Source organism: Lissotriton helveticus, chromosome 6, assembly GCF_964261635.1.
Source record: "Lissotriton helveticus chromosome 6, aLisHel1.1, whole genome shotgun sequence".
NCBI classification, from domain to species: domain Eukaryota; kingdom Metazoa; phylum Chordata; class Amphibia; order Caudata; family Salamandridae; genus Lissotriton; species Lissotriton helveticus.
In genome coordinates this window covers 612308965-612324349 of record NC_136067.1, presented here as the reverse complement: position 1 = coordinate 612324349, position 15385 = coordinate 612308965, and the positions used below count along the sequence as shown (strand labels likewise).

Sequence of the window (15385 nt, the reverse complement as noted above, 5' to 3'; positions counted from 1 at the left end):
AGGGGGGATAGGTACAGGTTAAAGAGGGTAGGGCTGAGTATGAAACCCTGGGGAACACCTTTATCTATAGGCTTGCTACTGGAGGTGAAAGCTCCCGCTTGGACTTTAGACTTGCAGTCAGTGAGGTAGCTCCTGAACCAGTTCAGTGCAGTACCTTCGACACCACAAGCGGCTCAAAAGGAAGCTGTGGGAGATGGTGTCAAAGGCTGCAGACAAGTCCAGTAGTACCAGGATGGCAGGTTGTCTGGCGTCGAGGGCGAGTTTGATGTTATCGACCATCTCCAGCAGTGCTGTTTCGGTGCTGTTGAAAGGCCCGGAACCCGGATTGAGAGGGGTCGAGCAGGTTGTTATTCTCAAGGGGTTTGGACAGTTGCTTGTTTACTAGTGTTTTCAGGACTTTCCCAAAGAGAGGTAGAAGGGATATGGGCCTGTAATTATTGTATTCATGTTGGCTAAATTAATTTAGCCCTGTTATGCATTCAATGGTTGTGCTGTGAGTTTCTCATGTGGCCCACCCAGTTCAGTATTTCTATCTCAGCAATATTCATTGGTGTAAGTATGTATTCTGCACATGTCAAGGGATATTTTTCATTCTAGCTTTACAGCGGTTATTTGGTTCCTCTCACATTTTGGGAGCAGAGCTGCAAGTTTGCTTTAATAGGTCTTAACATATGTTTGCTTGCACCTGTATCCCATAGCTCTTTTTGGAGCTGGAGTCTCCCCTTTTGCTTTCTTCTGCTCTTTCTGTGACTGCACCCATGCCACTCGGCCATGTCTGCCTTTTTTTTTAGAGGGCCCTGGACTTCTTTGCTACCTGTGATCAGCATTCTGGCATATTTTGTTTTCAAGTTCCTATTCCAAAATGCCCATTGGACATTGTAGAATGATAGACTATAGAATAACAACAAAATAAATAAAATATGGCTGCCATGTTTGCTCACTTACCAGGGCCCATCCTGGAATGATTTTTGTTATAGATAGACAAAAACCATTTGAAGAAGGGCACACATCCATGCCTTTTGGAAGGCTCTAGTGGTACGTCTGAATGTATATGGTACTGGTGGTACACAGACTTAACCAAAAGACAGCAGAGCACTCTGCAGAGTCAAAGGCAAGATTGAAGTTTGAACTGGGTTCTGAGAGTGGGCACAAAGTGGTACTTAACTGTGATTTAGTGTTCTTTAAAGGGGTGGTAGATAGTATCCCTGTTTTTTTTGGGTCTTGCCTTAGACAGTGCATGTGTTGTCAGTTCTGAGATGCTTAGTATTTTTATACAGTGGGCTAGAGGCTGCCCATTGCTTGCCATTTGTTGGCTTCATTGTCACTCTGATTTGCTTGCTTCCTATTGGTGAGCTGCCATAGACTTCTTTCCTCTTCATACATTTGTCCCTCCCCTGGAACATAGAGACATTACCTTTGTCTTTCCACTGGTCATATTTGTAGGTGCTACTTTTTTCTTTGTGTTTATGCACTCTACCAGAGTGCATCTTTTTCAGCTGGCTCCCTTGTGTACTTCTCCCCCTCCCTACCACCGTCACTAATCCAAATTGCTTGCCCCCACCCCATTCCTAACGTTGTTTGCCTCGTTGCTTCTTTCACCCACCCGGCACCCCTCTCATTTTCCACCCCTTATAGTGTGCATGTAGTTACTTCTTTCCCCCACTCACCCATCCTAACTCCTTCTATTAGTTGTTTACCCACAATCACCCACCTCCACTCGTTCTGTTGCTGCATGCACTGACTCACCCACCAACCCTCTTTCCATTGTTGATTGTCCTCCCTCTTTACGTTGCTGCTTGCCCCACTCATTCAACCCCCTCCAAAAACTGAATGCCCATTCACCCACCCTCCTTCCCTCTTTCCATTCCTCTTGCCCCCACTCACCTGCCCTCACTCCTTCCATTGCTGGTTGCCCCCACCCACCCGCCATAACAAAAATGCCCTATGAGGCAGACCAAGTGCTTTTATTTACCTTCACCCTGGAATGTTGCATGCCATCCAATGCTCTGTGATGACTTCCTCCTGCCAGCAAGAAAAAACATGCCCCCACAGATCTGCCCTTCCTCCTTCCGGTACTGGTTGCCCCACCCAACTTCCATTACAAAAAAAAGCACTATGACCTGTACCTTGTTGGCAGCATTGGAGTGCTTTCTTTACCCATGCTGGATGTTTCCCACTGGTGTCCTGGGGCCTCCGTACTAGTGAATCCAGAACTGGATAACCAAGTCCTCCTCTTCAGCACTTGACTCTCTCAGGGTAATGAGACAGAGCAGTCCAAGGCTTACTCAAGGAGGTAAGGTGGGTTTAGACATTCAGAATACAGTGCAAACTGTACTACAAGCTGATAAAACCCATGTACAATCAGTGCTATACTTAAAAAAAAGAAAAGTACTCTAATACACACGAGAGAAATATTCACATAAAACTAGGTCAAACAGTGAAAACCAGATGTCTCTGTAATCGTCTGGGACAGTATTATAGCACCTAGATGCTAAGCACTGAAAAAACACAGTCGAAGTCAAGTGTTCTTGATCAGCCCTTGACCCGCCACCCAAAGAAACAGAAGTGCCCTCCATCCTGAGCGAGGGCAGAGCTCTAGTTGCGTCAGGGATCTGATCACAGGTGCCTGATGTCTTAGCACAATTTACTGCAGGCTCACTAGTTCAGTAGCCACTGGCTAGTTGTAGGAGTGCAGTGGCTAGCCAGAGGGTCAGCACTCTGATACCCTCAGATGTCACAAAAAGAAAGGTGAGGGCCTGTACCACTGGATACTCTTCACCAGCTGCACATTGCAACTGGATGCTCCACACAGGCTCCCACCGCACCGGGGAGGGGTCTGGGAAAAGTGTTCTCACATTCAAGGTCTTCGATCAAGCTTCCCTATCTCCCTCTGTCTATGTTGATGTGTTGCAAGCTTTCTTATCTTGAGCAGCTGTCTGCTATGTCCTTGTGCTCCAAGCTGGCAGTTCCACAAGCCTCACATGATCAGCTGGTTCTCTGACCGATGCTGCTGACCCATTCCCTTGCTCCTCCTCAAACTGGACAATTCCTTTGCAGCATAATCCATCAGTCGCAGAGAAGACTTCTTCAAGTTCAACCCTTATCAAGAGGTTTTCAGATTTTCAGACAAGGTGAGCAAGCTTCTTATCTTGCCTCACACTACAGGTCGTGATTGGCTTCCTTGCTTGGACCTGGTGTGGGCTGGCCACCTTGTCCAACAGTAGACCAGTCTTGAACAATAACCTACTGCTAAGGCCAGACTTTTATCAGCTCTGGTTGATAGGCATATCCAATCAGAGGTTCTGCTACTTTTGAATCCTGGGCGCCCCTCCAATAGTGAGGCACATTTGTGGCATATTCACTGCATGTCTGATGCATGCAAAGGATGACTTACTGTCTCCCATTGTACCAGCTAAGGCTATTCCCAAGAGAGGAATTTTAATTAACTCCAGACCAGGAGGCCTGGACCATCCCCCAACAGAAAGAGGGGAAGGGGGGGCCCTCCTAGCGGGTTAAGTGCAGCTAAACACAGATCTCACCTCCAGCGAAGATCGCCACCACTCAAATTTGGCTTAAACACCTAACCGCACTCAATGTCCAACCCACCATCGTGGACTCAGCAAAATCTTTAGGCATAACACTCGACACCAATCTCAACATGCAGCAACATATCAGCAAGGCAACAAAGGGAGCGAACTTCCAAATCAATACGCTGAGGAAACTTAAACCCTTCCTCCCAGCCAAAGACTTCCAAACCGCAGTACAAGCACTAGTCCTCCCTCGAATAGAATACGGCAGCATCGCCCTCTGCGGACTCCCCCTAACTACAACCGCACCCCTAAGAGCTTCTCTAAACGCTGCAGCGAGACTCATCACTGGGTCAAAAAAGCACTCCCATATTACCCCGGACTTGAAATCCCTGAACTGGCTACCTTTTGAAGCCAAAATACATCTGAAAATCGCCTGCATGACACACAAGGCGATACACCTCAACTCACCCGGCTACCTCGCTCAGAAGCTGACAATCTCTGGCGGAACTAGAAACACTAGAGGCACAAACAATCTTCTGCTGAAACCTCGAAGATTCCGGAAGGAAAAAACATATAAGCGCTCCTTCTCAGGAATGGCGCCTAGGATCTGGAACTCACTCCCTCCCGAAACCAGGCTTATCTCTTCCACTACACTCTTTAAAAATGAAGTAAAAGCTATCCTCATGGCTAAATACACTTGAACTATTATCTCGAACTCTGTTAATACTTTGTACCGATCTGTACCACATGTTTGATCCCTTTGCTTATTGGTATCAGCTGTCTTATTACTCACATGATTGGCTTTGCAGCCACCTATTTGTACTGTTTGTTCTATTGATTTATCTGTCTGACTATGCTCCCTCATGTACCCCTTCTATGTAAAGCGCTCTGATATCTGCAAGGATCTTGTCCGCGCTATATAAAACTTTCAAAATAAAATAAAAATAAAGATAAGAGAGAGTGTCTACCCCCAGCCCACCCAGCTACGCCATTGTATATGGAGGAGCACAGGGGAGCTGCCATGTCCAGCAGAAAAGCCTGGTTCACATTACACACAATGGTTCAACTCACCATCCTCACCTAGAACACACACTATTTCTGAAACACACATCCCAGGTAGACAAAGGTAACAGGACCACAGGCAAGGGAGACTGCACAGACTTGATCAGGAGAGTGGCTAGTAGCCCACACTTCTTAGAACACAGGGATACCCTGACTATAGATTTATTTAAGCATTTTTATATAGCGCAGACTTTACCCGAAGGTGTCAGAGCGCTTCACAATAGGAACAGAACTGATACAAGAGAACATTACAAGTGAACAAATTGTCAGTCTACCACAACCTGGGTAGAGAGGGCACTAGCCACTCCCTGTGAATTAGGGGTGCACTATGCATGCTTTTCTCGGCCTCAGAGCCAAACTCTAGGGTCTCAATCCATGTAAGCAGGGAGACCTTCAGTGGATATTCCTGATTTTCATGCACAGTGAGATAGGGTTTCAGAAAACATACAGTAACGTTTAAGTGATTTGCCTGGAGATCAGCATAAAGCAGGGAAAGCACACTATCCAGAGACATGCAGAAGACTTCCCATCTCAACACATACCCTCTCACCCTCTGTGATGCTTCCCAACAAGTTATTTCACCAAGAAGAAAATACATGGCCCCACAGACCTGCCCTCCCTCCCTCCATTGCTGGTTGCCCTCACCCACCCGCCATAACAAAAAATGTGCTATGACATGCACACCGATGGCCGCGTCATAGTACTTTCTATTTTCCCACCCCCTCTATACTTCACTCTCTCCCTCCCACTGTGAGGCCAATTCAGCACAAAAAAATGCCCCAATGCACCCGCCCTGAATCCTTCTATTGCTGATCCACCCGCCAGAATCATGAAAAAGGTGCTATGATGTGGATACCGCTGGTCGCATCTTAGCGATTTTTTAGAAAAGAAATCTGGGAAATTTTTTTACAAAGTCAATAACTTGTGAGGGTGAGATTTATTGACTTTGCCAATGCTTGTTCACCATAGATTTGCAATAGGAGATATTGAGGTCAGTTTAGAATATTCCTGATATTATGACTGCTGAGCAATAAAGGAAGTTGTTCTTCATTACATGTGCCAGGAAAGTCTCTGTTTGTGAATCTGCTGTGACACAAACCCTGATGAGGTTCATAAAAATATAAAAGAAGTCATTAATGGGGAGTAATCTTTGTGATTAGCTTGGGACAGAAGTCATAACAGAGGTGTCTCCGGTTGGCTCTTCATCTTTGGCTTTTGGTTTATGGTAGTTTTTTCATTCTTTGTCTACTAAGATTAAGTGGTCTGCCATAGAGCAGAATAGGTCTTGATGTCGGGTGAGTCGATACAGTGCATTTGATCGTCAGGAATTTGGTAATTATTTTGTGATAGTCCTTTGATAGGGTGGTGATGTCTAAGATATGGTGGGAGTGAAACAATTATTTTGCCTTTTTAATGCTGATTTCATAAATTTTGGGAAGATGTTGAATTTTGTCATAATGGTTGAATTGTTTTCTTTTAGTGTCTCTCTGTGATTTTGTTGTTTTGCTTTTAATAACAGAAAGCTAGGATTCTGCTACCCAGCTCTCTATTAGCATTGAGTGGTTAAGGAAGTCTTGAAAGGTGTCATCGACAGATGTTAGACAAAGCTCAAACTGCTAGACTGTCATTATAAGGCTGTTAACTCAGGAATGGGTGAATTTTGATTGAAGAAAAGGTTGATCCTGTTTTTTTCAAGGTTCAATGTTTATTTTTGAGTTAGTACGTATTACAGACGTCAGTGGCGAGGAAAGTGTGAGGTTAAAGTAGATGACAAGATGGCCTATCTAAGAGAAGGGATGATTTCATATAATTGTAATTAGGTTAGGAGAGGTGGCTATTTCATGGTATGTATAATCAGCTGTATGGGTAACACTGGAGAGCAATGGGTCTTGGACAAGTGGTTTAAGTTTGTTGTACCATGTCTTGAAGTCGAACCATGCCTTGAAGTCTCCCAGTATGGAGACCTTTATATGCCAAAAGTCCAGGATGGCATCACGGAAGGTATGATCTTATGGGGAGGTCTTTAAATCAGTAGGAATGATGTAACGATGGAGAGCAAGGATCCACATTATGAAGCAGGCCAAATGAGTCTATAAAGAATTGGGTTGGGAGGTTCGATAGGTTGAGTGGCAAAGAGCAGAATCTCTGGCCTGAGTCTCTTCCAGACCCTAAAAAGGAAAGATATAATAGGAAGATGCCCTTAATATCTCTTCCCTTTACATGAGCCCCTTGGCCTAGATGTCCTGAGAGGAGGAGTCAAATAGGACATGATGGACAGGTGTAGCAATAATTTCTTTATATGGGCTGTTCCCATGGGGAGCAGGGTCAAGACTGATTTGCATATGGCTGTATCCAAACTGTGGTTGCTTGGCGAGCAAAAGAACGATGGATTTAACCCAGATATCTCGACTGGGGGTGAGTGTTTGAAGTTTCAGCGCTCAGTTCAATATCTTGTTGTGTTTTCTGATGGATTTCTCCCACAATATTCAAATAATTGTAATATTCAAAAAACGCTAACCAGATATTTGTCCACTTAAGAATTTCATAATTTTTCTAAATCAGCTTTGTATTTCAGAGGTAAAATCCCATGAGAGCCATCTCCCGTCATATCACAAAATCTTCACACCATATCATAATTTCCACTAGGGATGCCCATATCAACGATGATTATAAATCTGCAAAGATGCTTCATCTGTGCCACTTTGAAGCTATTGAGCAAGTAAAGGGACCTATTTACAAGCCCCTTGCCCCGCTGGTACACCACTTGTTAAATGGGAAAAAGTGGAGCACTGGCGGCGCAAGGGGCTTGTAAATAAGCCCCAAAGTATTTTTACCAATCACTTCACAGTCATTACACAGCATCTCTGTCTGTCCCAACTCGATTACTCCTACTCCCTCTTTGTGTACCTTCCAGATTATAAAATCTATGGCTTGAATCTAGCTCAGAATGAGACCTCCAGACTGTTGGTTGGTTTAAGATGCTAGGACTGCATTTCAACACCAGCAGCTCTGGCTTCTCTCAAGCCTCTGAATAATAAAACACATCTTTATCATTCATAAACGCATTTGGAAAATAGAAAATTCATACTTGAGCAAATAGCTGACCCTACGATCAACTAAAGGCACCTCCTCCTGCTGACAGTGCTCCTTAAATTCTAACCATCTGACTCTAAAGGATGCTTATTTGGGGAAGGCATGGTGCATATTTGGAATTCTTTTTTACTACAGGTAAGGAGCAGTGCATTATTTTGGGAAACAGATAAAAACAACATGCTATCACTTATGAACCACTAAGCCAGACCAAACACTATAGTACAAATGAATAGCTTTCCTCCACACCTCATGCATTATCACAGTCTCCGTTCATCCTCATAAGGTCAGATCACCTTTTCTCAATGTTATAAAGAAATGTAACTTTATATTTCTGAAAATACCACAGAGATCACTTTACCACTCTACAGTGCATTGACCAGAGCAATAAAAGATGAATTTCGTAATACCATTATGTAGAGTACATTTACTATTTCATTGAACGTAAAAATACTTTATGGAAAGACCATATGTAGCCAAGTCAAGGTCATTTACCTCAATAAATGACCTTGACTTGGCTACATATGGTCTTTCCATAAAGTATTTTTACGTTCAATGAAATAGTAAATCGCATTCCAGAGATGAAAACACAAAGAGGTGATAGGAGGAATGCTTGCAATAATCTCACCCCCCTGGCAATCTCTTGGTGTTGCATTCTAGTCTATCCTTTTCAACCACTAAGTCCGTTCAGTTACTTGAAACAGAAAGCAGCCAGATACAAATATAGGAAAAGTCCAGTCTGGATATCCAAATGAGGTCGCATCTGAACAGCAATACAAGAAACTGCCGACTAGTTTAGTCCTCATCAGAGTGTGTGCAGCTGCACTACTGGGGCACAGCAAGCATTAAACCCCCCACTGGGTATAGAAGTCTTGCTGTGCCACAGGACCCAGGCTGATTTTTTATATGGTTGCTCTCAAGTAGCATAGTGGGTGAAAAATATGAAACGGGATTCATAGCCAGTGACTGAAACTGTTGCAAGCATTCCACCCGTCACACTTGTGTTTTGTAATTATTGATATATGAACTTTACAGAGCCATTCAAAAGTTGTTATTTAAACATATTCTACTGTCATACACTTTTGCTCAATGAACATGAATGGTACACCTTGCTTGCATCATATGTCTTTTAATTTTCAGGGCTTTGACTTCATACAAGGTAAATGTTTTTGGGGTGTTTGATGATGGACAAAGCCCACCCCTCATCGGACATGAAAACACTACCCAGTCAGATGCTCCAGATCCCACAATGGCTTCTTCAGGTAAAGCATGATTTTTCACGAACAAATCCGAAGCAATCTCTGTGTATAGTGCCTTGAGACTGCCAACATAGAAGTATGCTGCTCACCTGTATTAATTTAAATTATGAGTATCATTTTCACAAATATGTGTTTGTATAGCTCTGTAATTTAGCACTGTATAAATTAGTGCAATCTTAAAAATTAATTTGTATCGTATGAAGACTTTAGGTAAGAATGGAGACATGATTACATCCCCATGCAGTTTATTGCACATAAAATGTAAGCACGACAACAGTTATGTGAGAAATAGGAAAAGGAGTGTTCTTGACAGAATTGTACAATGAATAAATAGAGCAGAAAACCAGAATCAGAAACTTTAACTTGATACAAAACACTAGAATCCACCCTAATATCCCACCCCCTTAGTACAAGATGTGCTTGTGGTTCACCAAACCCCAATTTAAAAATCACTTATGGCTCAGTGGGAAAAACCCCACCTATCCTTCCACATTATGTATAAATGGGGTGCATCCTAATGTGGATCTGAGATATCCACATCGAAATTCAAAAATCAAAGTGGTAGCTCTTCAATACCTACCAAATTTAGATAATAACAAACAACAATGATTAACCTCGAAGAAGGAATTTAGGGGTATCTCACTTGGCAGAAACACCTCTTTAACTAATTATGAATATTTTTGTCAGATGAAGGCATTGCAGATCGTTTGTTCAGAATACAAAGTATAAAAGCGAACACGTTATTTTGTTTCCCTTTAGAAATTTGGATTTGCACTATTCTGTGTCTGCGAACCTCTAAGGTGGCAGCAAAGATTCTAACTCTGTGGGAAAGTTACTTTGAGCTGGGTCACCATTTCTCTGAAACTGTTATCCTCTAGTAACCACTTGCCTCCCTTTTTATTTATCTCAAGCTGCTGCCATATCATTGCAGTGCCTGTGGGTGGCCATGTGTGGTGCTAGACTTACTCAAAGGCTGGGCTGAAGTACATTTGCCACTGTTTTGAGACATTCAATGCTCTAGGAACTTTAAAAGTGTTGTTTGCGAGTTATAGTCTTACTCTTTGGTGGATGGGTTTTTGTATACGTATGTATGTCCATAAACACCTTAATATCCCTCCCTAAGCCTCTCTTTAAATGTCCCTAAACCCCTCTGTTGGAAAACGAGGCAGCATCTGTGAGGCATGCACAAATAACATGTCACATTTTCCTTCACTGGGAACCAAACACCCTAGGGCAGTGCCTGACTCTCAGAGGGTAGCGTTGCAGAGCATTCTGAGGCTTACTCAAGGGAGGTGGTGTGGGCTAGTAATCGCCATCTGCAGTGCGCAAATATAACACTCAATAATTGATTGTCCAGTCTGTACTTGGCTTTATAAAAGTAAGAGTACATTTATTAAACACACACACTACTCAATACTATGTACCAATTTACAAATCTTCGGGGTCCAGTCGAGGGTTGATGCAGGTACACAGCGGGTGCTGAGTGTCGAGGGCGGTGTGCCAATTACGTTACCACCCCCCTCCTTTGACCCATGGTGTGAATCCTTGACACCAATAAAGTGCAGAAAACGTAAGTTTGGAAGCCTCCTAAACCAGGAGTAATTAGGAAGACAATTTTTTTCCTCCTAATTTTTTTGCACTTTATACTTCTTGTTAATTTTCACTCTCACGTCCCTAGGTAAGGGTGGGCCTTAGAGAGCCCATGCCACCAGGGTTTAATACACACTGAGTCCTGATGAATGTCAGGTAAATTCATACCGTTTCGTGGCTGAAACATGTCGACTGATATTAGGAAACTACCACTTAATTAATTGTGGACGAATTTCCTACACATAATTTTAATCCTTAAGCCCTTATTGATCATTAAAATAAAGTTAATTTTGATACACTACTGACTATTTTAACTATCCACCACTCACTAATCTTCTTTGCACAACACTGCCTTAACCCACCAACCCGCTCCGCAGTAGATCTGGCGTTGTAGCACACAAAAGAGACACTCGGTCTCTTTTGCGGGGCCCGATGATGAAGCATGTCATCACTAGGTGGTGAGTGAGGGCTTTCTTTAACGCCTTAAGTGAAGTCGTTTACCTGCTCCTAACGGTGGTTGAACACTACCAATGGACACTCTTTTTTTGTTTACTGACCAATTTACAAATATACATAAGCTGTTGGAATTATTTTGTGACATTGCGTAACATCTCCACCCCTCCCGCAGGAAGGGGGGGGTCTAGTACCACCACTCCCATGTACGCACATCATCTTGCCCCCAATGCAGTGAGTTGGACATAACCTGGAGCGAGGGCCCTGCGCACTGGCACCATCCCAGTGGCGACCCCCCAAATTACCTCAACAAGCATTTAAAATAAGTAGCCCTGCCTTGGTGACACACAACCCTGACAGAGCATTTCCTACTGACCATAAAGTATGCACCTCTATATCTTGAGGGCTAGCAGTCTGGGTTCTTCAACTAAGCGAAGTAGCAAGAATACATATTTACGCACACTTTTAGAATGACAGTACTCAGCACATTTGGGTATCATTAGAATGCTTTGCAATTACAGCCCCTAACGGCATCACAGATGAAATCACAGGATTACTGTCTATACAGCCAGACACCCTAGCAGGAATGTCTGACAACAAACCCCACTTTGATTATGACATCGCACACCAGTACTTCCCATTACTCATGTGACCTACATTTCCTTTAAATGAAATAACCATTAGTAAATGCATTTCGGTGCAATTCCATTCTTCACCTCCAGCGGATTCCCTTCTCTGGACATTCCACCACTCAGACCTTCAGCCCTTGGTGCACTTTTCACAACATCCCTAGCTGTAGAACAAAGGTTTCAGCTCAAGAGGAGATGTTTATGTGGTGGCTGAGCCCTTGAGGGGATTATTCTTTTAAGTCCCTCAGACACTGAGAGTGGGACTTTTCATCTTCGTGCTGGGGGAGACTGTGTTGCTCCTGCAGCTCCCTAGGCACCTGTGCATTCATGTGGTGGTGATCCCGTCCTCCTGGGGCCACCACAAGCAAAGAACACTCTGTTTTGACCCTGCTGGCCGGTCCTGGCCTGCAAGGCATTATGGGTAGGCTCGCATATGGAGCAGCGGCTCTCCGGCTGTGCCTGGGAGAGCCGAGATCATCTCTATGGTGCTCCGCGCCGCCTCCTTGACCTCGGTGGGGGGCCGGTCTAACCTGGACCCCCAGGTAAGAGGATGAGGCTCGGGGAGCCCACCCCCGGCTGCTCTGTCAGTTGTTGGGGGGCCCGGTCCCACCCGGGCCCCCGACGCTGACGTCGTTATTCCGGGGATCCCGGTCCCACCCGGGCCCCCTGCACATCGCTTGTGCTAGAGGGCAGCCCAGGGAGCCCACCCCTGGCTGCCCCCACCGGCTCCCCGCCCGGCCAGCACCTAGGAGTGCTGCTGGGGGAGCCGGCAGTCCATTTCTGGTCTGCCCGCTCTGGCGAGCAGATGTGAGGCCGCTTCCTGCTCCAGCGGGCCTTCGGGGGAGTGCAACGGCACTCCCCCATCTCCTCCTCACTTCAGGGCCCCGGGATGGGGTCCCGGGCCCCTGGCCATCATCGGGGGGGGCGCGACGTGGTTCCCCCTATCCCGGTCACAGCGGGGCCTTGGGATGGGGTCCCGGGCCCCTCCTCCTCTTCCCGGGGAGCGCGACGGCGCTCCCCGGCAACTCGGCATCGGAGGGGACCAAGCTGGGCTCCTGGTGCCCCGCTTGGGCAATCGCACTCCCCGACTTTGCTTCAGGGCCCGGGGATGGGGTCCAAGGCCCCTGGACCTCTTCACAGGGGGCTCGACGCCGCTCCCCCCTTCTCTGCATTTGTCGGGGGCCAGGATGGGCTCCTGGCACCCCTCTTGGGCAATTTTCACGGGGAGCGCGAGAGCGCTCCCCCTTCTCCTTGGGAAAGGCCCCGAGACTTGACCCACGGGGGCATAATTGTGACTGGCGGCGGAGCCCCATGTGTTTTGTCTTCGGTCCCAGGCGAGGTCAAAGGTCACCTACCTCCTGAGGGGCATATCTCGGCCCCCCGGAGTCCGATTTGCGTCCTTCTGGTGTCCTCTCGCTCCTCTTGACCAGCCCCAGCCACTGGAAACACTCTCCTTTGCACTCAGGGCATATGAGAGGGGACATTCTGCAGGGAGGGCTTTTCACTGGCTCCCTGCGCCAGCCTTCCGCCTGGTTCTCCTCCTGGGCCCCTCTTCTCCCTATGCAGCAGCCCCTGCTTCTGCACACCGGTCCTGGGTGCTTCCTCTGGTGCTGTAAGGGGCCTGGGTGACAGTCAGGGGTTTCTCCTTCAACTGCCCATTGCCAGGCTCCAGCACCTTCCGCCTCAGCAGACCACACCACAGAGAGAGCTTCTCTTCCTGTACAAGTTCTTTTAAGAATTTTGGGGGGGGCTGGCAGGAAGTTTCTGTTGGCCCTGTCACACAGCGACACATCACCTCCCTGCCCCTCCTCCCTCCTTCTTGTCCAGCCTCTGGGTTTATTCAAAATGGCGTCGTCTAGTGCCTCAGGCCATATGGTCCCCTTCCCCCGGTGCTGCCTTCACCTTGGTTCAGCTTGGTGCCTGGCAGCGGTTGATGGATCGGCCTGTAGCTCCACCTATCTCCTTTCCTCTGAGGGAAGATCTTCGCTCTGGAAAGAAAGGTCATTAATCTAACCTGCCAGGCCAGACCCCAGCCAGGGACTCAGAGAAATATAACATTTCTGGATGACCCAAAAGCAGTACAAATATGACTTTGGACTCTGCAGAATACTTCTTTTCACATCCGCTACAATGGACTTTAGTGCCTGACTGGAATCTGTAGACCTTGTGGAAGTCACTCTAGCCATGGACCCCACATCCCCATAGGGGAAAAACGAGTGAAAACACAGTAAAACACACTGACTTTCCCTGGCATGTTTCTTTCCAGTGTACAAAGCCTATTCCATGTCACCACCCAATTCTGCATAAGTCCTGCCACACCATTCAATATGTAGCTGCTCCTGGACTGTGCACGCTAGGAATCTCCCCTGCGCAGCCCCTACACGTGTGCACACGCATGTACACATGTGCCTACATGTAACCAGCCTGGTGCCCCATACTCCAGCTGCTGCGCAGCAGCCTAGTCAAGCCAGGGGGACACCAGTAACATCTCCATGCAGTCTCCTTCATTATGAGTTCATTATGGGTGAGTCCCAGATTATGAGGCTCCACCACAGTATTTTTTATTTATTTTATTTTGAAAGTTTTATATAGCGCGAACAAGATCTTTGCAGATAACAGAGCGCTTTACATATGCAAGGGAGGGTGGGTACAAGAGGGAGCATAAAATACACATAGTAATAGCAATCGTGAAAGGTCGGTAATACAGGTAAAACAAAACAGCTGTGCACATGGATCGAGCACGAATACAGATCGAAACAGAGTCTTAAAAGATCGGGGTGGGAGTTCAGGTGAATTTAGCCATGAGGATAGCTTTAACTTCTTTCTTAAAAAGAAAAGAGGTGGGGATGAGCCTAGTTTCAGGAGGTAGTGAGTTCCAGATCCTCGGCGCCATTCCTGAGAAGGAGCGTTTGTAAGTTCTTTCCTTTCGGAATCTTCGAGGTTTTAGCAGAAGATTCTTTGCGCTTCTGGTGGATCTCGAGCCGCCTGAGATTGTCAGCTTCTGAGTGAGGTAGCTGGGTGAGTTCAGGTGTATAGCCTTGTGTGTCAGGCAGGCAATTTTCAGGTGTATTCTGGCTTCAAAAGGCAGCCAATTCAGGGACTTGAAGTCAGGGGTGATATGTGAGTGTTTTTTTGATCCAGTGATGAGTCTCGCTGCCGCGTTTAGTGAGGCTCTCAGGGGTGCAGTTGTAGTTAGGGGGAGGCCGCTGAGGGCGATGCTGCCGTAGTCTATGCAAGGGATGATTAGCGCTTGTACTGCGGTTTGGAAGTCTTTGGCTGGGAGGAAGGGTTTGAGTTTCCTCAAGGTATTTATTTGAAAGTTCGCTCCCTTGGTTGCCTTGCTGATATGCTGTTGCATGTTGAGGCTGGCGTCAAGTGTTATACCTAGAGATTTTGCTGAGTCCACGATGGTCGGCTGGACATTGAGTGCAGTTAGGTGTTTCAGCCAAGTTTGAGTGTTGGATATTTTCGCGGGAGGTGAGATCAGAAGGAACTTAGTTTTCATGGCATTTAGTTTGAGGTGGTTATCGGCCAGCCATGCTTGGGTGCTTCTGATCGTTGAGTTCAGACGCATGATGTCTTTGGGGGATTGTAGTTTGAGGTACAATTGAGTGTCATCGGCGTACATGTGGAAGTGTACATTGGAAGCTTGTAGTAGGGAGGTGAGAGGTTCCATAACTAAGTTGAACAAAGTAGGGGATAGGCAGGAACCTTGAGGTACACCTAATGATACAGGTACTGGGGAGGACATCAAGTTGTTGCTCTTGAATTT

At 46.1% G+C, this 15385-nt stretch overlaps 1 protein-coding gene across 6 annotated transcripts in view; it reads left to right on the top strand.

Annotated features, from left to right (window-relative positions):
• The window catches only part of COL12A1 (collagen type XII alpha 1 chain), a 433058-nt gene that overhangs the window by 128759 nt on the left and 288914 nt on the right, over nucleotides 1-15385 (top strand). For 3 of the 6 annotated variants that reach the window (XM_078648068.1, XM_078648070.1, XM_078648069.1), the window contains exon 17: nucleotides 8823-8944. The exons of the other annotated variants lie outside the window; for them this stretch is intronic. In XM_078648068.1, coding sequence (XP_078504194.1) covers nucleotides 8823-8944 — 122 coding nt within the window. The remainder of the gene's footprint in view (nucleotides 1-8822; nucleotides 8945-15385) is intronic. 6 annotated transcript variants of the gene reach the window in all.